This window comes from Coregonus lavaretus, assembly GCF_964263955.1.
Source record: "Coregonus lavaretus genome assembly, chromosome: 6".
Lineage (NCBI taxonomy): Eukaryota > Metazoa > Chordata > Actinopteri > Salmoniformes > Salmonidae > Coregonus > Coregonus lavaretus.
Window position 1 is genome coordinate 56,237,581 of NC_139993.1, and position 24,077 is coordinate 56,261,657.

The 24,077-nt window shown below is 44.2% G+C and overlaps 1 protein-coding gene across 2 annotated transcripts in view; it reads right to left on the bottom strand.

The window, feature by feature from the left end:
- The window catches only part of pde4ba (phosphodiesterase 4B, cAMP-specific a), a 106,594-nt gene that overhangs the window by 17,358 nt on the left and 65,159 nt on the right, over positions 1 to 24,077 (bottom strand). Inside the window, exon 5 of one of the 2 annotated variants that reach the window (XM_084164120.1) lies at positions 14,475 to 14,587. In XM_084164120.1, coding sequence (XP_084020246.1) covers positions 14,475 to 14,587 — 113 coding nt within the window. Of the gene's footprint in view, positions 1 to 5,279; positions 5,386 to 14,474; positions 14,588 to 24,077 lie in introns of those variants that run through there. The other variant, XM_084164121.1, reaches the window with a different exon arrangement.

Consider the following 24,077-nt stretch of genomic DNA (forward strand, 5'->3'; position numbering starts at 1 on the left):
GCGGTGATCTTAATGAACCTCTATGAGCTGACTGTGAATGAGAGTGAGAGTTAATGTTAACATTGGATGAGTTGAGTGTTGATGCTTCATTCAGATTTGAGAGAGGTGAATGGAGCGTATTTACCTCCTGCTGTGGCTTCTCTTACACTGGAACTCACCTCTCTGACACCGGAGCTCTCCTATCTGACACTGGAACTCACCTCTCTGACACCGGAGCTCTCCTATCTGACACTGGAACTCACCTCTCTGACACCGGAGCTCTCCTATCTGACACCGGAGCTCACCTCTCTGACACCGGAGCTCTCCTATCTGACACTGGAACTCACCTCTCTGACACCGGAGCTCTCCTATCTGACACCGGAGCTCACCTCTCTGACACTGGAGCTCTCCTATCTGACACCGGAGCTCACCTCTCTGACACCGGAGCTCACCTCTCTGACACTGGAGCTCTCCTATCTGACACCGGAGCTCACCTCTCTGACACCGGAGCTCACCTCTCTGACACCGGAGCTCACCTCTCTGACACCGGAGCTCACCTCTCTGACACCGGAGCTCTCCTATCTGACACCGGAGCTCACCTCTCTGACACCGGAGCTCACCTCTCTGACACCGGAGCTCACCTCTCTGACACCGGAGCTCTCCTATCTGACACCGGAGCTCACCTCTCTGACACCGGAGCTCTCCTATCTGACACCGGAGCTCACCTCTCTGACACCGGAGCTCACCTCTCTGACACCGGAGCTCACCTCTCTTACACCGGAGCTCACCTCTCTGACACCGGAGCTCACAACTCTCTGACACCGGAGCTCACCTCTCTGACACCGGAGCTCACCCCTCTGACACCGGAGCTCACTTCTCTGACACCGGAGCTCACCTCTCTGACACCGGAGCTCACCTCTCTGACACCGGAGCTCACCTCTCTTACACCGGAGCTCACCTCTCTGACACCGGAGCTCACCCCTCTGACACCGGAGCTCACCTCTCTGACACCGGAGCTCACCCCTCTGACACCGGAGCTCACTTCTCTGACACCGGAGCTCACCCCTCTGACACCGGAGCTCACCCCTCTGACACCGGAGCTCACCCCTCTGACACCGGAGCTCACCTCTCTGACACCGGAGCTCACCCCTCTGACACCGGAGCTCACTTCTCTGACACCGGAGCTCACCCCTCTGACACCGGAGCTCACCCCTCTGACACTGGAGCTCACCTCTCTGACACCGGAGCTCACCTCTCTGACACCGGAGCTCACCTCTTTCTCTGCTTTTCCGCACTCCGTTCTTTCCCTTTCTCTCTATCACTTTGCAATATTTTCTCTCTTCACTGTCACTCTCATTTTCTCCCCACCCTCTCTCCCCTCCCACTCTTCCCCTCACTCTATCCCCTCCCTCTCTTCCCCTCGCTCTCTCCCCACCCACTCTTCCCCTCACTCTCTGCCCTCCCTCTCTTCCCCTCCCTCTCTCCCCTCTAGCTGCAGGGGGTGGTGCAGGGGGTGGGGGAGATCCAGCAGAGAGCTGCTATGTTTCCCAGAAGCTTTTGCTGCGGAGCCATTATAAAACTTGATGGTGATGGCATTTCATTATGAAAATAAAGATAAGTCCCTCCAGAGAGCAGGCAGACAGACATGCAGACAGGCAGGCAGATGACAGGTAGACAGACAGACAGGCAGGTGGCAGGCAGGTAGGCAGATAGGCAGGCAGGCAGGCAGGCAGGCAGGCAGGCAGGCAGACAGGCAGACAGGCAGGTGGCAGGCAGGCAGACAGGCAGGCAGGCAGGCAGGCAGGCATACAACAGGCAGACAGACGGACAGACGGACAGACAGACAGGCAGGCAGTCAGACAGGCAGTCAGATAGGCAGATCGGGATGTACAGGACAGTGCATGTACTGTGGCATCTTTTGAAATTACTTGAGTTTATAACACCACTGATGGCCATTGAGAACCTCCAAACTCAACATTTCCTCTTTCAGCCACTAGTGGACACTATGTCCTCAGACAGGCTTCAGCTGAATAGACTGTAACAGTCCACTGCTGCACAACTGACTGACTTCTCAGCTAAGTTAACATTGTTGAATTTAACACTACTTAAATTGCAGTGAAAATATGACTCTTGCTCAACATGGGAATTTGTCAAGCAAAATTCCACATTTTTATCAAATGTTACGTAATAATATGACTTCTGCACATACACCTTCAGTGCCTGGTAATCTTATCTAGTTACGCTTGATTCCCCAGCCTTGGCAAACATTTGACGCACAGTGATTACACTGTCGTTATGATGGGTTAATATAGACAATGACATACGTTTCCTCAGGGATGAGGACAGTACGTTTACAGAAAGAGACCAACCCCATAGAGAGTCATACATACACATTACCTCTCACTTCCCCTGACTGACTCACTACTGTCCGGCTCTGGCTGCCAACGGCACTGTGTGTGGGTGTGTGTGCGTGCATGCGTGTGTACATAGGTATGCCATCATTAGCTCACAAATAAGAGAGTACGAGGAATTGAGAAACTGCAAAAGAGAAAGAGGAAAATAGATGATTAAAGAGTAAAAGAGAGACAAAGAAAGGAAACAGAAGTAAAGACAAATTACTCAACTCTCTGACACACAGTGTTTCAGTTCCCGTCAGGCTGTCAGAGAGCTCAGAGAGGGTTCAGTTGTGGTCAGCAGCTCTATCTAAACCTACAGAGAGCGAGATCAGCTCTATCTAAATCTCCAGAGAGCGAGATCAGCTCTATCTAAACCTACAGAGAGAGATCAGCTCTATCTAAACCTACAGAGCGAGATCAGCTCTATCTAAACCTACAGAGAGAGAGATCAGCTCTATCTAAACCTACAGAGAGAGATCAGCTCGATCTAAATCTCCAGAGAGAGAGATCAGCTCTATCTAAATCTCCAGAGAGAGATCAGCTCTATCTAAACCTACAGAGAGAGATCAGCTCTATCTAAACCTACAGAGCGAGATCAGCTCTATCTAAACCTACAGAGAGAGATCGGCTCTATCTAAACCTACAGAGAGAGATCGGCTCTATCTAAACCTACAGAGAGAGATCAGCTCTATCTAAACCTACAGAGAGAGATCAGCTCTATCTAAACCTACAGAGAGAGATCAGCTCCATCTAAACCTACAGAGAGAGATCAGCTCTATCTAAACCTACAGAGAGAGATCAGCTCCATCTAAACCTACAGAGAGCGAGATCAGCTCTATCTAAACCTACAGAGAGAGATCAGCTCTATCTAAATCTCCAGAGAGCGAGATCAGCTCTATCTAAACCTACAGAGCGAGATCAGCTCTATCTAAACCTACAGAGAGAGAGATCAGCTCTATCTAAACCTACAGAGAGAGATCAGCTCGATCTAAATCTCCAGAGAGAGAGATCAGCTCTATCTAAATCTCCAGAGAGAGAGATCAGCTCTATCTAAACCTACAGAGAGAGATCAGCTCTATCTAAACCTACAGAGCGAGATCAGCTCTATCTAAACCTACAGAGAGAGATCGGCTCTATCTAAACCTACAGAGAGAGATCGGCTCTATCTAAACCTACAGAGAGAGATCAGCTCTATCTAAACCTACAGAGAGAGATCAGCTCTATCTAAACCTACAGAGAGAGATCAGCTCCATCTAAACCTACAGAGAGAGATCAGCTCTATCTAAACCTACAGGGAGAGATCAGCTCCATCTAAACCTACAGAGAGAGATCAGCTCTATCTAAACCTACAGAGAGAGATCAGCTCCATCTAAACCTACAGAGAGAGATCAGCTCTATCTAAACCTACAGAGAGAGATCAGCTCTATCTAAACCTACAGAGAGAGATCAGCTCCATCTAAACCTACAGAGAGAGATCAGCTCTATCTAAACCTACAGAGCGAGATCGGCTCTATCTAAACCTACAGAGTGAGATCAGCTCTTTCTAAACCTACAGAGAGAGATCAGCTCTATCTAAACCTACAGAGAGAGATCAGCTCTATCTAAACCTACAGAGAGAGATCAGTCAGATACACTAACACTCTCCTCGTTGCCTTCATGTGTTGGCATTTAGGTGCTCAATACCACCTCACCATTTTCAACATCACATGATGTCAAGAAACCACCTCAAAGCACGACATAGAAATCAACGGGATGCTTAAGTCACAACTGCAACTTTGTGAAGTAAAGAAAAGCGTTCTAGTTTTGTCTTTGAAGAGGCCTTTGTATGAGAGTGAGATGGTTTGGAAGAGCTCCACATTTTCACTGCAAACAAATGCATAACTAAACCTAAATAAAGTTATTGGTTGGTGTCTGACTGCAGCACAGAGACCCTGTCCCCCAGTCTCCTCTCCCTCAATGCAGCAGGGCATGGAAACACCACTTACAGTGCATTCGGAAAGTATTCAAACCCCTTGACTTTTTCCACATTTTATTACGTTACAGCCTTTTATTAAAATGTTTTAAGCAAAAAAAAATCCTCATCAATCTACTTTCCGAATGCACTGTATCAGCAAGGCCACTTTGCCACTTTCCACATTAACTCAACAACTTTGTTTGGACACTTTCAGATGCATCAGAGATTAACGGAAATAAAAACTTGTTATTCTCTTTTAACACATCCCGTTTGTTTCGACCGAGATGTTGGAAGAAGTTCCAGAAAATAACAACAGAGCAATGTCCTTAAATACATTCTAATAACATGGAAAAGCTGAAGTAAACTTCAGGCAACTGCCGCAAATAACTGTCAACTCTCAACGGCACTCAAAAAGTCATACTTTCTATAATATTTTACTAATTGAATTAACTGATTATAATTCATCAGTGAACTGTCAAAGCAATAGCACAGAAACTCAACTGAGAGACCCACACAGAATTGCCTCTATCTGCAGGGCACGGGTAGCCTTATTCAGACAAAGCATCCTAGACTGTTGCAGCTTTACGCAGAGGTGCACTCCGCTGAAGTCAAGACAAAGAACCATCATTGAATCCATTTATCTTGGTGTACTTCTCAAAATCGTACAAAATATCCCAGATAAAGTATGCACAAAATATCATAAGGTATGCACAAAATATCATTATAAAGACTTACAGGCAGACAAATAACTTTTCCAGAGACTTGGTTAGAAGCAGCATAAAACAAAACTCAACTCAGTATACCATGCAGCACTGCATATAATGCTAGAAATTACTTTTGAATAACTTTTGAAGAATACGCGAATATATATTTATTCCAAAATAAATAAGTGCATTAAAAGCTTCAAACTAGGAAAAAGCTTCAACCAATCGAATCCAAGAGAATTGTACCTTTCTCCAGCCGTTAAGTTTTCCTAACTTTCTCTCTTTCTTTTCCAGGCAGCAGGCTCCCATCTTGTGTGTGTGAGCGGCTTGGTTGGGTTAAGTCCTGTAGAGTGTCTGGACTCGCAGGAAGCAGAGTCTGTATGTACTGAGACTGTGAGTAAGGGCCAAGCCTCAGACTCTGACGTGGGGAGGGTTGGGAAACGGCGTAGATCTCTTGACTCACTTTGAGTTGAGTGCTGGGTGTGTGTGCGTGAGTGTGTTTGTGTGTCTTCTGCCCAATGCACACATCCCCTCTCTTGTAGTTCCGCCTCTCTCCCACTGACAGTCTACTGCCTATTGTCTAACCCAGTGTTGCAGCAACCAGCATCAGGGTAACATGTTTTACACTGTCAATAAAACTGTTATCAATGACATGATCACTCTGATCTTTCTGTTGTTAGTCCAAACAGTCGATTTCCATGAAAAGCAGTAAAAAAAAATATATACGATACTCTAGTACTCTTGATTTGACCTGTTCAAACTAATCCAGGTGAGAGTTTGAATCCCAGAGAGGGAAAGGGAACAGTCAAACTTGATATTGTCCTTGACTCCTACACAGAAGCTGCAAGTTTGAGCAAGAGCATATCACTTACAGGCAATCCGATACAGTCAAGAGGGTCAGACAGACAGACAGACAGAGAGTCAGAAGGCCAGACAGAAAGACAGACACAGACAGACAGTCAGAGGGCCAGACAGACAGACAGACAGACAGACAGACAGACAGACAGACAGACAGACACAGACAGACAGACAGACAGACAGACAGACAGACAGACAGACAGACAGACAGACAGACAGACAGACAGACAGACAGACAGACAGACAGACAGACAGACAGACAGTCAGTCAGACAGTCAGTCAGACAGACAGTGACAAAGTTCAATGCTCTTTACCTTGAGGGCGTTTTACTGGAATTAGTCTGTAGACTTTCACCGCCCTTTCCTAAGGTTTCAAATGCTGTCAGATCTTCAAGTATTGTGTCTCCAACCTCATCTGAAAACTGTAATCTAAGACATATTTTTATTATCTTCATGACAGTGAATGCAGCATCATGCTCAATGCTACTCTGTGAAAGTTGTGTAACGTTATAAGTGGTCAGTAGATACACAGCAAATGAGATGACCTTGATCAAGTGTTTCGACTGCGCTCAAAGACTGTTCAGTTTAAACAAATGGGGTCAGTGTTCGCTGTTCGGATAACCTCTCCCTACTGTTTGTTGGACTGATCTAATGTTATCTTATCTCATCACAATGGCCAAAATAATTGTTTAAGCAGAACCAGCATCGCCCTCATGCCAGCATAGGGGAGTTATATGGGAGATTCAGGGAGATTCTTAAGACAGAACAGTTTGAGTCAGCATGCATCAGTGACTCCTCCATCAGTCATTCTGCCGCCCAGTCATTCAGTCTGTCCATGTGACCGTTTAGGCTGGGCTAGCTTCTCAGTCTGTCTCCATATGGTTTCTTGTTTTTGGCCATTTTCCAACCAAGGTGAAGAAGTTTGCATCAATAATCTGTCCGTTGTTCAGTGAGTCTGTCGAGTGACTAAACCTAATTTGTTCAGTGACTCACAATCACTTTCTATGTCCGTTTTGTCTGTCAGTTAGTCAATCACTTAGCCAGTCAGTCCCTATGGAGTGTGTGTGTGTGTGTGTGTGTGTGTGTGTGTGCGAGCTCCTCCATTGTATTTAGGAAAAGTCCCTTTTGTTCTGCATGTGTCCTCATGACGTCAGCAATGGGCCCAAAAAAAGGGCCATTAACCCTGCCCCAAGGCATTCTGGGAGCTCTATTGTAGTCTGGTCTGAGTGGGTATCAGGAAGGAAACAGGAAGACAGAGCCAAGCAGCGCAAGGGTCTTCAGCATCTCGCGTGCACACACAGACACACACACACACACACACACACACACCTCTTCCCCTCCAGTAAATTGTTTGACCCAATGCAGGACCGGTGACATCCTGTTGTCCAGCTTCTAGAACAGTAATTCGCTTTTCTTCCCCTCCTCTCTGCTGCTCCATTTACCCAAAGAAATAGTCATCCCAAAAAACTCTTATGTTTGCAGAATTTAAGAAAATAAAACTTGAAATTGCATTAAATTGCGCAGGACGGTTGACATCCGGTCGGGCGATGTGAGAAGAGTGTTTGAGAGGTCCCCAATTCAACTTTTACGGGGGTTTTACACGCCGCTGTTAGTTCTTATGTGGATGTTTCAGTTGGTTCAATTATTTTAATCACTTTTCATGGTACCATGAGCAAGACCAACCCGAAGAGAACTACTACGACTAACATATCGTCCCCGAGTGGCGCAGTGGTCTAAGGCACTGCATCGCAGTGCTAGCTGTGCCACTAGAGATCCTGGTTCGAATCCAGGCTCTGTCGTAGCTGGCCGCGACCGGTAGACCCATGGGGCGGCACACAATTGGCCCAGCGTCGTCCAGGGTAGGGGAGGGAATGGCCGGCAGGGATGTAGCTCAGTTGGTAGAGCATGGCGTTTGCAACGCCAGGGTTGTGGGTTCGATTCCCACGGGGGGGCCGGTATGAAAAAATATATATATAATAATGTATGCACTAACTGTAAGTCGCTCTGGATAAGAGCGTCTGCTAAATGACTAAAATGTAAAATGTCGAAGGCCAAACCAACTACTCACAGAAAATGGCTGCCGCGGCCAGCCCTGTTGCAGAGTCGGAGGCCTTGTCTATGACCACGCTTGTAGCTGAGCTAGCTAAACAAAGAAGTAACCTAAAAGAGGATATGGCTTCTCTCATCAGCACCTCTCCAAACTTCCATTGACGCCTTTCGAGAAACAGTCAACACGTTTGGGCGACGCCTCACTACACTAGAAGGTTTCTCCACTGACAACACCGAGCGGATTGCCGAGCTAGAGGCATTGTCACAATCGTAGGAGGAAGTGGACCAAGGCGCAGCGTGATATGCGTACATACTTATATATTTATTAGAGTACCACACGAACAAAACAACAAAACGATATGTGAAGTCCTAGGTAACAGACACAAACCATACACGGAACAAGATCCCACAATACACTGTGGAAAACAGGCTGCCTAAGTATGGTTCCCAATCAGAGACAACAAGCAACAGCTGATACTCGTTGCCTCTGATTGAGAACCACCCCGGCCAACACAGAAACACATGAGCTAGATAATGAACCTAGAAAACAAACCCATAGAAACTACACACCCCGGCTCAACATAACAGAGTCCCAGAGCCAGGGCGTGACAGGCATCTGTATCTCATATGAAAACGGCCAACACAGCTCTACTTTCCAAGGTAGATTCGTTGGAGAATTATACCAGAAGGTATAAAAAAAACATCTGGATCGTTCGCGTCATGGAGGGAATTGAGACTGGAGTCAACCCTGTGAAATTTGTCTCTGACATGCTGGTGGAAGTGATGGGTAACGGTGTCTTTGATAAGCCGCCGGAGCTCGACTGAGCGCACAGATCCCTCTCCCCCAAACCCAACTCAGGGGAGCGGCCTAGGGCGATCATAGCCCGTTTTCATCATTACCAAGACAAGGAACGTGCAATGCGCTGGGCGAGGGAGCATCAACCAAAATTCTGTGGCCAAGACATACGATTCTACCCGGACCTGAGTGCCAATCTCGTGAAGAAAAGAGCTGAATTTAAGGACATCAAAACCTGTCTCTACAAGAAGGGGATAAAGTTTCAGCTCCTACACCCTGCCCGTCTTCGTGTCTTTTATGAGGGATAGACCCACATTTTTGACACACTAGCCGAGACTAAAGCATTCTATGTCCGGCGCATAGAGTAAAGGAATCGGCCCAGCTGGCTAGCCATGGCGGGAGGAATATGTGGCTGGCTACTTTGCTAGCTGGCAACTGACTAATTTTCATGACATCCATGAAAGCAGTGTTTTTCTTTTTTTCTCATTCCGGGAGCACCCGATTACATCTTTATTTTATTTAGTTTTATTTGACTGAAATTAGTGGCAACGTTAGCTAATACATCACAATTAAATTGGCTGGCTAGCGGGAGCTGGCACACTTGACGGTTTACTATCTGGCTGGCTAGCTAACGCCACTTTTTTTATGTATTTTTACACGGCAACAAGATGAATGCTTAACTCCAGGAGCACCCAGGGATATCTTTATTAAGTCTATACTTGGCTGAGAAGATTTCAGAAAACAGGAACATTGGGCTGACTTGCTAACATGGCTAGCTACACACAACAAAAACCGGAGTGCTGAAGGACTGACTTGGCTATTTCAAGGTGGCGGTGAATTTAGCTAAGCCCTTCTCCACCATTTCTAGCGGCTAGCTGGCTGAGATATAGCTTGACATATGGACAACTAACTAGCTAGCTACATCTAAAATCAACTGAACGAAGACCTGTATCCATGTAAGTAATATTGGCGTGCTGACTAGCTTAGCTGGTACTAGTAACACATGTTAAATATCCAACGTGAGTTTGTTTTTCTTTGAACTAACTTAAGCTGCCATTAGCTAGTCATTTAATGTTACCTCTCTAAAGACTATTTACTAATGCTACAATCTTAGGGTTTGACTCGGGTTACTTTCTTGTTTGCATTTGATTTCATGTGACTGTAATGCCTTTGATTGAGTGGGTGTTTGGATATATTTAGCTTTCGCCTCTATGGAGGTTCATGGACGTTGGAATATTTTGGCATTAGTGTTTGTGGGGTGCGTTCCCTGCTGTGGTCTTTGTGGTCGCGCTGTGCCTGAGTATCCTATGTTACTCCTTGTGGTTGTGGACACAGTTGCGCGGTATGGCTGCAGGAGCGTGGCGTCATCTTAAGAATTTAAAAACTGATATAGCATTCTTACAAGAAACACATATGTGTACAGCAGATCATGGTAGACTCCGTAAAGCTTGGGTAGGACAAATATTCCATTCAAAATTCAATGCTAAGGCAAGGGGAACAGCAATACTTATTCATAAGAAAGTACAATTTACTGCTGCTGATATAATATCGGATCCACAGGGGCGTTTTGTTATGGTATCTGGTTCTCTCTTTCACACCTCTGTTTTGCTTGTAAATGTGTATGCTCCCAATTGGGATGATGTTGAGTTTATTAACAAGCTTATTTATTTGCTGCCCAATCTCAACTCACACTATTTAATCTTAGGAGGCTACTTGAATTGTGTGATCCACCCAGTCTTGGACCGCTCAAACCCTAGATCATTATCTCCCTCAAAAATGACCAGCGATTTGTCTGCATTTATGAGCCAGGTGGGATGTGTAGATCCATGGAGATTCCTTTTTCCCAGTAACAAAGATTTTTATTTATTTTCACATGTGCACCACTCCTATTCTATAATAGACTACTTTTTTGTAGATAAAGCCCTTCTCCCCTCTGTTAAGAAAGTAGAATACTCTGCCATTGTTATTAGTGACCATGCTCCTCTGTCGCTCGACCTCTCATTCTCATTGAACTATACAGATCGCCCCCCATGGAGACTTAACTAATCTTTACTTTCAAACAATTCATTCTGCACCATTCTTTCGAATGCAATTGATGTCTTTATTGAGACAAATAAAACAGAATCAATCTCTCCATCTACACTTTGGGAAACTCTTTAAATTGTTCTTAGAGTCGAAATAATTTCCTATTCCTCTCTTCTCAATAAACAACGGAAAATTAAACAACAACAGCCCAACAATACTCCGCCTCTCCATCACCAGAACTTTACATAGAAAGGCTGAGTCTTCAATCTCAGTACAATTTACTATCCACAGATAAGGCTGAGCAGCAGCTACTCCGCGCACATGGTTTTGTTTACGAACATTGAGAAAAGGCTGGTCGACCTCTAGCTCATCAACTCAAGTGCAAATCTGCCTCGCAGCTGATCCCTCAAATTCACAACACCTCGGGTGTCTTAACAGTTAGTCCCACTGAAATCAATAATACTTTCAAACATTTTTACACGTCAGAATCACCTGAAGACAATTCAATTATGAATGATTTTCTTGACAACTTGGAAACTCCTACCATTAGTACAGAGAAGAGAGAGGAAATTGATCAACCTTTGCAGTTAGGGGAGATTATTAATTCAATTACAGCAATGCAACGTGGGAAATCCCCTGGCCCAGATGGCTACCCAATCGAATTCTACAAGAAGTTTTCTGCCAAACTGGCCCCACTCCTGCTTGAAATGTTTGAAAACGCCCTGGACCACGGTGTTTTACCCCAAACCCTGACAGAGGCATCGATCACACTTTTGTTAAAACCTGGCAAAGATGCATCTGAGTGTGGCTCATACAGACCAATCTCACTTTTAAATGCAGATGTTAAAATATTAGTGAAATTGCTTGCCTCTTGAATAGAGTCCACTATGACAGACATCATATCAACTGATCAGACAGGGTTTATTAAGGGTCGCAACTCCTATTCTAACATTCGACATCTGCTTAATGTCATGCACTCACCTGCATCTTCGGACGTTCCTGAAGTAGTTATCTCTTTAGATGCAGAGAAGGCATTTGACAGGGTAGAATGGGAATATTTATTATCTGTACTGGGAAAATTTGGCTTTGGTGTAAACTTCATTTCCTGGGTCCGACTGTTGTACTCATTTCCCAAGGCATCAGTACTTACAAACAGACTTCGTTCACAGTATTTCCCATTATCAAGGGCCACACGCCAGGGATGCCCAATGTCCCCTCTGTTATTTGCCCTTGCGATAGAACCCCTTTTTATTATGCTAAAGGCCACACCCTCAATACATGGTATCTACAGATGGGGTCTGGAACACAAAGTTTCCTTGTATGCAGATGATTTGCTTTTATATATCTCAGACCCTGAAGCGTGTGTCCCGGAGGTAGTGGACCTACTGCGTAGGTTTGGTGTGTTTTCGGGTTATAAATAGCATTTCTCAAAAAGTGAATGTTTTCCTATTAATGAATTAGCATTACAAATTCCAGGGGATACTATTCCATTTCATATGTCCAAGTCTGGCTTTAAATATTTAGGGATCAATATCACCTGTACCTTGTCTTCCCTCCATGATAAGAACTTTACTCCCCTGATCAGCAAACTTAAAGCGGACTTTCAGAGATGGAGTATCTCCATATTACTTTAGCTGGTAAAGTGAATTGTATCAAGATGAATGTATTGCCCAGATTTCTGTATTTGTTCCAATGTCTCCCTCTTTTTTTACCAAAGTCTTTTTCACTTCAGTGGATAAGCTTATATCTTTTTTTTAATGGGGCGGTGAGAATCCAAGAATACGTAAATTATTCCTCCAGAGAGATAGAACACACAGAGGACTAGCCCTTCCTAACTTGATGTATTATTACTGAGCAGTGAATATACAACAGATTGTTTACTGCCTTCACACCCCAGAAATGTGGACTCAATTCTGTCAACATTTTAATCTCTGTGATTTCTCTATTCAAACTCTAGGCAAACTGGATTCCGTTTTCAGGCTGTGGCAGAGGAATGGCCTTACTAAGTTTAATGACCTTTATATTTCGAAGACCTCGTTATCAATTTTAATCTACCCCATTCAAGTTTATTTAGGTATTTCCAAATCCGCCAGTTTATTCGCACTCAAAGCCCAACCTTTCCAATTATATCACCCGGATCGGGTCTGGATGCCCTTTTGAAAACACCTTTTCAACTAAAGGGACTCATATCCTGTATTTTTTTGATAATCATGTCCCTTGATAACCCCTCACTCAATAAAATCCGATCTGAGTGGGAAAGGGAACTTGGTGGAGAGATCTCTGATGAAGTCTGGAATGGTGCCTTACTTAGGGTAAATGGAAGCTCCTCTTGTGCCCGGCTCAGCCTTGTACAGTTTAAGGTACTTCACCGTATCCATTTCAGTAAGGCCAGGTTGTCCAAATTCTACCCAAATATTGATGGTACATGTGACAGGTGTAAAGGCTCCTTGGGGGACTTGACCCACATGTTCTGGTCCTGGCCCCGTCTGGCAGATTATTGGTCCACTATATCTAAAACCCTTTCTGAAGCATTTGATATAAAGTTGAAGCCTTGTGCAGAAATTGCTATTTTTGGAGTACCAAACAACAATCCTTCTCTGACCACCTGGGACCCGATGATATCCTATTTTGAACAGCTCCAAACACTTCCTCCAGATTAGTACTCTTGGCCCCACCCCACCCCTTGAGATTACTGCTATAGGCCTATAAGATCACCTAATCACCTGAAATTGTTAGGCTATTACATTTTTGCTTGTATTGAAGTAACATTGTTGTATACTTTTGTTTTCTGACATGTAACTCAATGACTTTGCCTTTCTTTTTAAATGTGTTTGGAGGCATTCTGGGGGGAGGGGGGGGGGGGTCAAAGGGGTACAACAAGGGGAAACATTTACAATGTCTTTAAATGTTATCTTTCATTCATTGTGAATAAATAAATTATATATATATTTTTTAAATTGCGCAGGACATATGAGCTATGCAATTTTTTCAATGAAAAATTGCACATTACAGTGCAATACAGTAGTTAAATGTAGCCCATTGCATACAACTTGCAAACAAATATGCAGCTGAGTTGCACATGAGCATGCAACAGTCAAAGGACACTCTGGAAACAACTTTGACAGCCTCTCACCTCTATTCCTTCAACGTCCAATCATCTTTTTCCACAACACAAAACTATCAGTAAAATGTTACAGTTGTGACATTACTGTATGCCTACACAACTTGTCCTGTACGAGAACACTGCCATAATGAGATGCAGCAACATGCACAGTACAGCCATGAACAAGCCTGCAAGCCCTTAACACCTACTGAACGCTATTCACACTCACATACTGTCAGGACCCAAGTATAAGAGGGACCGAGGATGGTCCCTGACAGTACATATTGTACAGGTACACCGCTGACATGGGTCCTAGCTAGCACTGCTATCAACAACTAGTAGAGCACTTACAAAACAACCCAGCAACTTCAGTTCTCACAGATTCAATGGGAAAAGGCAAAAGTCAAAATGCACTCACGAGTCAAAATCACTTACAAACTAAATCCATGACTGGACTTTGAGATATTGGACATTGCGACATATAGTAGTTAGTTGCCAGCTCCTTCAGAGTAAAGCAGCAGCGGCTGCTAGTTTGGAGGTCAGTGTATAGGTCATAGAGATATGGGTCTACAGGGGGTTGAAGACATAGGGCGTTTTGAGTTCAATCTTACCTTGTTGGAGGCCATGTCGCTGACGGAACGGTAGGTCTGAATGGTCTCCAGCTGGTCCAGACACCAGTCCAGCTCCTCCATGGTCTCCATGGCCAGCTTCTGGTACGACTCGTCTGTCAACAGACACACAAACACAGGGCAGTAGTCAGCAGGGTGAGAGAGGCTGGCAGGGGGGCTGCTGCATGGTGGCCAAGCCTGGTGGTGTAGGGGGCACACGGCACAACGCTCATTCATCCTAAGCAAGACTAACACTGAGGCTAACGGCTAACGGCTAACGGCTAACGGTGAGCTCTATAGAGAGTAGAGCGGGACGCCACAGCTGATGCACTCTCTCTCTCACACACCGTTACTTCCTCACTCACTGACTGACTGACTGAGTTATTATAATTTTTTGCTACTCTCTCTCTCTCTCTCTCTCTCTCAGATGCACTGCATCCCCCCCCCGTCCCCCCCCCAACTAATTTACATAAACCCACATTTGAGAGCAGAAAACTGGCCCCCTCTCAGGAAAACATACACCTTCAAGTCCTCAAATCAAACACGCGCGCACTCATACACACTCCCATCATTAACTATCTGCACACCAAAGGAAATGTGATGAGTCTCTGCATAACAGTCACTTTACTCCTAGTTATATGTACATACAGTGAGCTCCAAAAGTATTGGGACAATGACAATTGTTTGTTTTGTTTTGGCTCTGTACTCCAGCACTTTGGATTTGAAATGATACTGTCAGCTTTAATTTGAGGGTATTCATCCATATCGGGTGAACCGTTTAGAAATTACAGCACTTCTTGTACATAGTCCCCCCATTTCAGGGGACCAAAAGTATTGGGACAAATTCACTTATACAGTGGGGGAAAAAAGTATTTAGTCAGCCACCAATTGTGCAAGTTCTCCCACTTAAAAAGATGAGAGAGGCCTGTAATTTGCATCATAGGTACACGTCAACTATGACAGACAAATTGAGATTTTTTTTCTCCAGAAAATCACACTGTAGGATTTTTTATGAATTTATTTGCAAATTATGGTGGAAAATAAGTATTTGGTCACCTACAAACAAGCAAGATTTCTGGCTCTCACAGACCTGTAACTTCTTCTTTAAGAGGCTCCTCTGTCCTCCACTAGTTACCTATATTAATGGCACCTGTTTGAACTTGTTATCAGTATAAAAGACACCTGTCCACAACCTCAAACAGTCACACTCCAAACTCCACTATGGCCAAGACCAAAGAGCTGTCAAAGGACACCAGAAACAAAATTGTAGACCTGCACCAGGCTGGGAAGACTGAATCTGCAATAGGTAAGCAGCTTGGTTTGAAGAAATCAACTGTGGGAGCAATACAAGACCACTGATAATCTCCCTCGATCTGGGGCTCCACGCAAGATCTCACCCCGTGGGGTCAAAATGATCACAAGAACGGTGAGCAAAAATCCCAGAACCACACGGGGGGACCTAGTGAATGACCTGCAGAGAGCTGGGACCAAAGTAACAAAGCCTACCATCAGTAACACACTACGCCGCCAGGGACTCAAATCCTGCAGTGCCAGACGTGTCCCCCTGCTTAAGCCAGTACATGTCCAGGCCCGTCTGAAGTTTGCTAGAGTGCATTTGGATGATCCAGAAGAGGATTGGGAGAATGTCATATGGTCAGATGAAACCAAAATATAACTTTTTGGTAAAAACTCAACTCGTCGTGTTTGGAGGACAAAGAATGCTGAGTTGCATCCAAAGAACACCATGCCTACTATGAAGCATGGGGGTGGAAACATCATGCTTTGGGGCTGTTTTTCTGCAAAGGGACCAGGACGACTGATCCGTGTAAAGGAAAGAATGAATGGGGCCATGTATCGTGAGATTTTGAGTGAAAACCTCCTTCCATCAGCAAGGGCATTGAAGATGAAACGTGGCTGGGTCTTTCAGCATGACAATGGTCCCAATCACACCGCCCGGGCAACGAAGGAGTGGCTTCGTAAGAAGCATTTCAAGGTCCTGGAGTGGCCTAGCCAGTCTCCAGATCTCAACCCCATAGAAAATCTTTGGAGGGAGTTGAAAGTCCGTGTTGCCCAGCGACAGCCCCAAAACATCACTGCTCTAGAGGAGATCTGCATGGAGGAATGGGCCAAAATACCAGCAACAGTGTGTGAAAACCTTGTGAAGACTTAGAGAAAACGTTTGACCTGTGTCATTGCCAACAAAGGGTATATAACAAAGTATTGAGAAACTTTTGTTATTGACCAAATACTTATTTTCCACCATAATTTGCAAATAAATTCATAAAAAATCCTACAATGTGATTTTCTGGATTTTTTTTCTCATTTTGTCTGTCATAGTTGACGTGTACCTATGATGAAAATTACAGGCCTCTCTCATGTTTTTAAGTGGGAGAACTTGCACAATTGGTGGCTGACTAAATACTTTTTTCCCCCACTGTATGTGTATTAAAGTAGTCAAAAGTTAAGTATTTGGTCCCATATTCATAGCACGCAATGACTACATCAAGCTTGTGACTCTACACATTTGTTGGATGCATTTTCTGTTTGTTTTGGTTGTGTTTCAGATTAGGGGTATGATATTCACTCATCATTATTCACGATTCATTCAGGATTATCCGTAATCGGGCCTCCCGAGTGACACAGCAGTCTAAGGCACTGCATCGCAGTGCTAGAGGCGTCACTACAGACCTGGGTTCGATCCAAGGCTGTGTCATAACCGGCCGTGATCGGGAGTCCCATAGGGCGGTGCGCAATTGGCCCAGCGTCGTCCGGGTTAGGGGAGGGTTTGGCCGGGGGGGCTTTACTTGACTCATCGCGCTCTAGCGACTCCTTGTGGCGGCCAGGCCCATGCAGGCTGTCGTCAGTTGAACAGTGTTTCCTCCGACACATTGCTGCGGCTGGCTTCCGGGTTAAGTGGGCGGGTGTTAAGAAGCGCGGTTTCATGGGTCATGTTTCGGAAGATGCATGACTCGTCCTTCGCCTCCCGAGCCCGTTGGGGAGGCGATGAGACAAGATCGAAATTGGGGAGAAAAAAGGGGTAAAATAAAAAGAACAAGGATTATCCATAGTCATGGTATCATCCACATTACTGTAGAAGTGATTCTTACTTACAATAAAAGTGACTCCAAAATGACACAATCCATTTTTTACAATTCATTTCACAAAATAATCTGAAACACAACGAAAATGCATCCAACAAATCTGAGTCACAAGCTTGATGTAGTCATTGTGTGCTATGAATATGGGACCAAATACTTAACTTTTGACTACTTTAATACGCATATACGTGAATTTGTCTCAATACTTTTGGTCCCCTAAAATCGGGGTCTACGTACAAAAAGTCCTGTAATTTCTAAACGGTTCACCCGATATGGATGAAAATACCCTCAAATTAAAGCTGACAGTCTGCACTTTAACCTTATAGTCATTGTATCATTTTGAAGTGCTGGAGTACAGAGCCAAAACAAAAACTGTGTCTCTGTCCCAATACTTTTGGAGCTGACTGCATCTACCTCAATTACCTCGTACCCCTGTACATTGACTCGGTACTGGTACTCCCTGTATATAGCATGTTATTTTTACTCATTGTTATTCGTTATTCACTGTGTATTTATTATTTGTGTCACTATATAAAAAAATGAAATCTTTAACTCTGCATTGTTGGAAAAGGGCCTGTAAGTAAGCATTTCACTGTTAGTCTACACCTGTTGTTTACCAAGCATGTGACAAATAACATTTGATTTGAACAGAGACAAATACTACAAAAACGTCAAACACTTTATACAGATCTTCCACAATCTAGTAAAGCCTAATGACAGATGAATTCAGTTTTATGTCCCGCAGTAGCGCCGAACTTAGCGTGGCCGTGTAGAATGTTACTCCCGCTCTGATCTCCCAGCCATCAAAGGGGAGTAAGTGTTTGCTCTCCCAAACATGAGAGACATGGGCATTCTGGAATTCTCCCGCCCTGCTACAGAGAGAGGAGAGGGACTGAGGTTGCCAGGCTGTTTGCAAACTCAATCAACCCTTTCCCCCTTTAAGTCACAGGGCTGGAGGCTGGGGCTGGGCTGGGGTAAACCCTGAAGCAGAGTAATGATGTCTGGAAGAGTAGATGGGACTCTGCTACTGTATATTAATGTTCTTCCACACAGTACTGCTCTCAATACATGTGATGCACTATGTTCAGATATTAGATGTCACTAAATTTTTCCTCATGGGTCAGTCTAGCTTGCAGTGTGTATACAGCCTACAGTGTCTTGCCCATGCAAAGGTTTGCATACCTGATGTGGCAGTGGGTATCGAAGGTCTTGTGAAAAAGCTTAGGCTCAAGTTGGGTTTTTATTTTCGTAATAAGTCATGTTTTACTTTTGAAGCGAAGAATAGGCTTGTTTCCGCTATTTTCGTGCTTGTAATTGATTATGGTGATATCTTGTACTATGTCCCTGTGGCGTCATTACATATGCTGGACACTGTGTACCATGTAGCGCTGAGGTTTGTTACCAACTCCAAAGCCCTCACACATCACTGTAACCTCTATATGAGAGTGGGCTGGCCTTCCTTATCTCTTCGGAAATTAAATAATTGTTACGTTTTTATTTATACGGCCATATTGAGACAGCTCCCATTTTACTTCTGTAACTACATTGACCAGCAGACAAATGAAAACTACAGCCTGCGCTCGTATGACTTTGTTTTGTTGATTGTGCCTAAGGCCCGTACAGGGGAAAAAGCTTTCCAGTTCTCTGCCCCTTCCGCTTGGAACGAGCTTCAAAAGGTCCTGAAATTACAGGAGATCGTCCCTTTAAATTAGTTTAAATCTAGGTAAAAAACTATGATGGAAAATGAAGTGGGGGGCTGTCAATGTTTTGACCCCTAGTTGCGCCACACTTTCCCAAACCATCTTGTTGTTCAATGTGTAAATTGATGTTTTTCAACTGTAGTGTTTTGTATTTTATGTTGTAAATGTGTCTGAAACTGTGTGTGCTGCTATTTTGGTCAAGTCTCTCTTTTAAAAGAGATTGTTAATCTCAATAAGACTAACCTAGTAAAATAAAGGTTAAATAAAAATTAAATAAATAATGACTTGGTACAGTAGTGGTCAGTCACCCAAATCTTCACCTCCACCCTTAATCCTCCAGTCCCACTTGTCTCCCTAATATAAGACCTAGTTTGGGCAAAAACGCCAAGCCAGGTCAGCATCAGTTGGTCAGTTAATCTGTTGTGGGGACGCCATGAAGGAATAAAACAGCACAAACGGACTGAGATTTGATGATTTGTAAACATGCTAAATGAGCTCACCAGACAGCCTACTGCTAGGTCAGAAGGTGAGCTATGATCGTGTACACAGAAGCTTAACAACAACTCCAGTTAGAATACGCTCAAACAAACAGTAGTACAGTACAATAGCACAGTATATCACAAAAACTGTTTTTTTGTATTTAATTTAACCTTTATTTTATCAGGGAGTCATACTGAGACCAAGGTCTCTTTTACAGATGAGTCCTGAATTACATAAATGACAGAAAATACACACATCAAAATATAAATACAACATGCAAGCAGGAATAAAGAAAAACAGGGTCATAAAAAACAAACACATTGATCAGTCCCGTGTAGCTCAGTTGGTAGAGCATGGCGCTTGCAACGCCAGGGTTGTGGGTTCGTTTCCCACGGGGGACCAGTATGAGAAATGTATGCACTCACTAACTGTAAGTCGCTCTGGATAAGAGCGTCTGCTAAATTACTAAAAATGTAAATCAGTAATAAGGTCCTCAATCAGCTTTCTGAATTGCCTTAGAGGAACCAGAACATTTTGAAGATCGTTCCACAAATAAAGTGCAAGAAAACTAAAAGCTGATTTACTGGGAACTCATATGTCTAAAGTTTAGTAAAGATGTTAGGTACAGTGGGACTTTTTGTAAAAGGGCTTTATAAATGAAAACATAGCAATGTATCAACTTACGTGACATCAAAGAGGGTTGTGAGTACAAAAATTGTCTTCCGTAATAAAGCGCAGTGCGCTATGATAAACTGCATCTAACAGCTTTAATGAAGTGGCAGCTGCGTTCATATAGATGATGTCATCATAGTCTAGGACCGATAGGAACATCGACTGAATAATCTGCTTTATACTATTTAGCGAGAGGCGGGACTTATTTCTATAGAAGAAGTTCTTAACTAACTCATCAATATGCTTTTTAAAAGACAGCTTTTCATCTATCCAGATGCCCAGATATTTGTAAGCAGGGACATGATCAAAATGAACACCATCCAAAGTACATATGCTTAAATCATCAGACTTATTTTTATGCACTCTAGAGAACAACATTTACTTAGTTTTACCTACATTCAATACTAATTTCAGGTCAATAAAGTTTTTCTGTAATACAATGAAGGCAGACTGTAGTTCAGATAGAGCCTGGTCAACTGTGGGAGCAATAGCATACACAACAGTATCATCGATATACAAGTGCAGGTTACAATTTTTTACAGACAAGTCGATATTGTTAATGTAAACAGTAAAAAGTACTGGACCAAGAATTGACCCCTGCGGGAAACCTTTCGTAATATCCAGGAAACCTGATTTAACACTATCAGTAGATATACATTGAGTTCTATCTGGGGGCTGGGGGCTGGGGCTGGGGCTTGGCTGGTCTGGTCTGATGTCAGTGGGTCTTGGCTGGGGGCAGGGTCGGCTTAATGCAGGGCTTACAAAAACATTTTTACAAAAAATTATAATTATGGAAATATATACTGTATATATTATATAATGTCTGTAGCATATATATATATACAGTGGGGAGAACAAGTATTTGATACACTGCCGATTTTGCAGATTTTCCTACTTACAAAGCATGTAGAGGTCTGTAATTCAACTGTGAGAGACGGAATCTAAAACAAAAATCCAGAAAATCACATTGTATGATTTTTAAGTAATTAATTTGCATTTTATTGCATGACATAAGTATTTGATACATCAGAAAAGCAGAACTTAATATTTGGTACATAAACCTTTGTTTGCAATTACAGAGATCATACGTTTCCTGTAGGTCTTGACCAGGTTTGCACACACTGCAGCAGGGATTTTGGCCCACTCCTCCATACAGACCTTCTCCAGATCCTTCAGGTTTCGGGGCTGTCGCTGGGAAATACGGACTTTCAGCTCCCTCCAAAGATTATCTATTGGGTTCAGGTCTGGAGACTGGCTAGGCCACTCCAGGACCTTGAGATGCTTCTTACGGAGCCACTCCTTAGTTGCCCTGGCTGTGTATTTGCGGTCGTTGTCATGCTGGAAGACCCAGCCACGACCCATCTTCAATGCTCTTACTGAGGAGGTTGTTGGCCAAGATCTCGCGATACATGGCCCCATCCATCCTTCAATACGGTGCAGTCGTCCCGTCCCCTTTGCAGAAAAGCATCCCCAAAGAATGATGTTTCCACCTCCATGCTTCACGGTTGGGATGGTGTTCTTGGGGTTGTACTCATCCTTCTTCTTCCTCCAAACACGGCGAGTGGAGTTTAGACCAAAAAGCTCTATTTTTGTCTCATCAGACCACATGATCTTCTCCCATTCCTCCTCTGGATCATCCAGATGGTCATTGGCAAACTTCAGACGGGCCTGGACATGCGCTGGCTTGAGCAGGGGGACCTTGCGTGCGCTGCAGGATTTTAATCCATGACGCCGTAGTGTGTTACTAATGATTTTCTTAGAGACTGTGGTCCCAGCTCTCTTCAGGTCATTGACCAGGTCCTGCCGTGTAGTTCTGGGCTGATCCCTCACCTTCCTCATGATCATTGATGCCCCACGAGGTGAGATCTTGCATGGAGCCCCAGACCGAGTGTGATTGACCGTCATCTTGAACTTCTTCCATTTTCTAATAATTGCGCCAACAGTTGTTGCCTTCTCACCAAACTGCTTGCCTATTGTCCTGTAGCCCATCCCAGCCTTGTGCAGGTCTACAATTTTATCCCTGATGTCCTTACACAGCTCTCTGGTCTTGGCCATTGTGGAGAGGTTGGAGTCTGTTTGATTGAGTGTGTGGACATGTGTCTTTTATACAGGTAACGAGTTCAAACAGGTGCAGTTAATACAGGTAATGAGTGGAGAACAGGAGGGCTTCTTAAAGAAAAACTAACAGGTCTGTGACAGCCGGAATTCTTACTGGTTGGTAGGTGATCAAATACTTACAGTGAGGGAAAAAAGTATTTGATCCCCTGCTGATTTTGTACGTTTGCCCACTGACAAATAAATGATCAGTCTATATTTTAATGGTAGGGTTATTTGAACAGTGAGAGACTGAATAACAACAAAAAAATCCAGAGAATCATAAATTGATTTGCATTTTAATGAGGGAAATAAGTATTTGACCCCCTCTCAATCAGAAAGATTTCTGGCTCCCAGGTGTCTTTTATACAGGTAATGAGCTGAGATTAGGAGCACACTCTTAAAGGGGGTGCTCCTAATCTCAGTTTGTTACCTGTATAAAAGACACCTGTCCACAGAAGCAATCAATCAATCAAATTCCAAACTCTCCACCATGGCCAAGACCAAAGAGCTCTCCAAGGATGTCAGGGACAAGATTGTAGACCTACACAAGGCTGGAATGAGCTACAAGACCATCGCCAAGCAGCTTGGTGAGAAGGTGACAACAGTTGGTGCGATTATTCGCAAATGGAAGAAACACAAAAGAACTGTCAATCTCCCTCGGCCTTGGGCTCCATGCAAGATCTCACCTCGTGGAGTTGCAATGATCATGAGAACGGTGAGGAATCAGCCCAGAACTACACGGGAGGATCTTGTCAATGATCTCAAGGCAGCTGGGACCATAGTCACCAAGAAAACAATTGGTAACACACTACGCCGTGAAGGACTGAAATCCTGCAGCGCCCGCAAGGTCCCCCTGCTCAAGAAAGCACATATACAGGCCTGTCTGAAGTTTGCCAATGAACATCTGAATGATTCAGAGGAGAACTGGGTGAAAGTGTTGTGGTCAGATGAGACCAAAATCGAGCTCTTTGGCATCAACTCAACTCGCCGTGTTTGGAGGAGGAGGAATGCTGCCTATAACCCCAAGAACACCATCCCCACCGTCAAACATGAAGGTGGAAACATTATGCTTTGGGGGTGTTTTTCTGCTAAGGGGACAGGACAACTTTACCGCATCAAAGGGACGATGAACGTGGCCATGTACCGTCAAATCTTGGGTGAGAACCTCCATCCCTCAGCCAGGGCATTGAAAATGGGTCGTGGATGGGTATTCCAGCATGACAATGACACACGGTCAAGGCAACAAAGGAGTGGCTCAAGAAGAAGCACATTAAGGTCCTGGAGTGGCCTAGCCAGTCTCCAGACCTTAATCCCATAGAAAATCTGTGGAGGGAGCTGAAGGTTCGAGTTGCCAAACGAAATTGTGGCTTTATTATAAAGGGGCTTTTTCTTCAACAGTCAATTTACCACACATCGAATTGCATCTTGGTGCACAGATTTGTTTACAGAAAATTACGGTGTGCCGGGAAGGGGGAAGGGGCATATGATTTCTTAATCTGGGGCCCTGGCAGGGGGAACAGCTGTGAAAAGGCCCAGTAAATCAGTAAGTCTAAAATGTC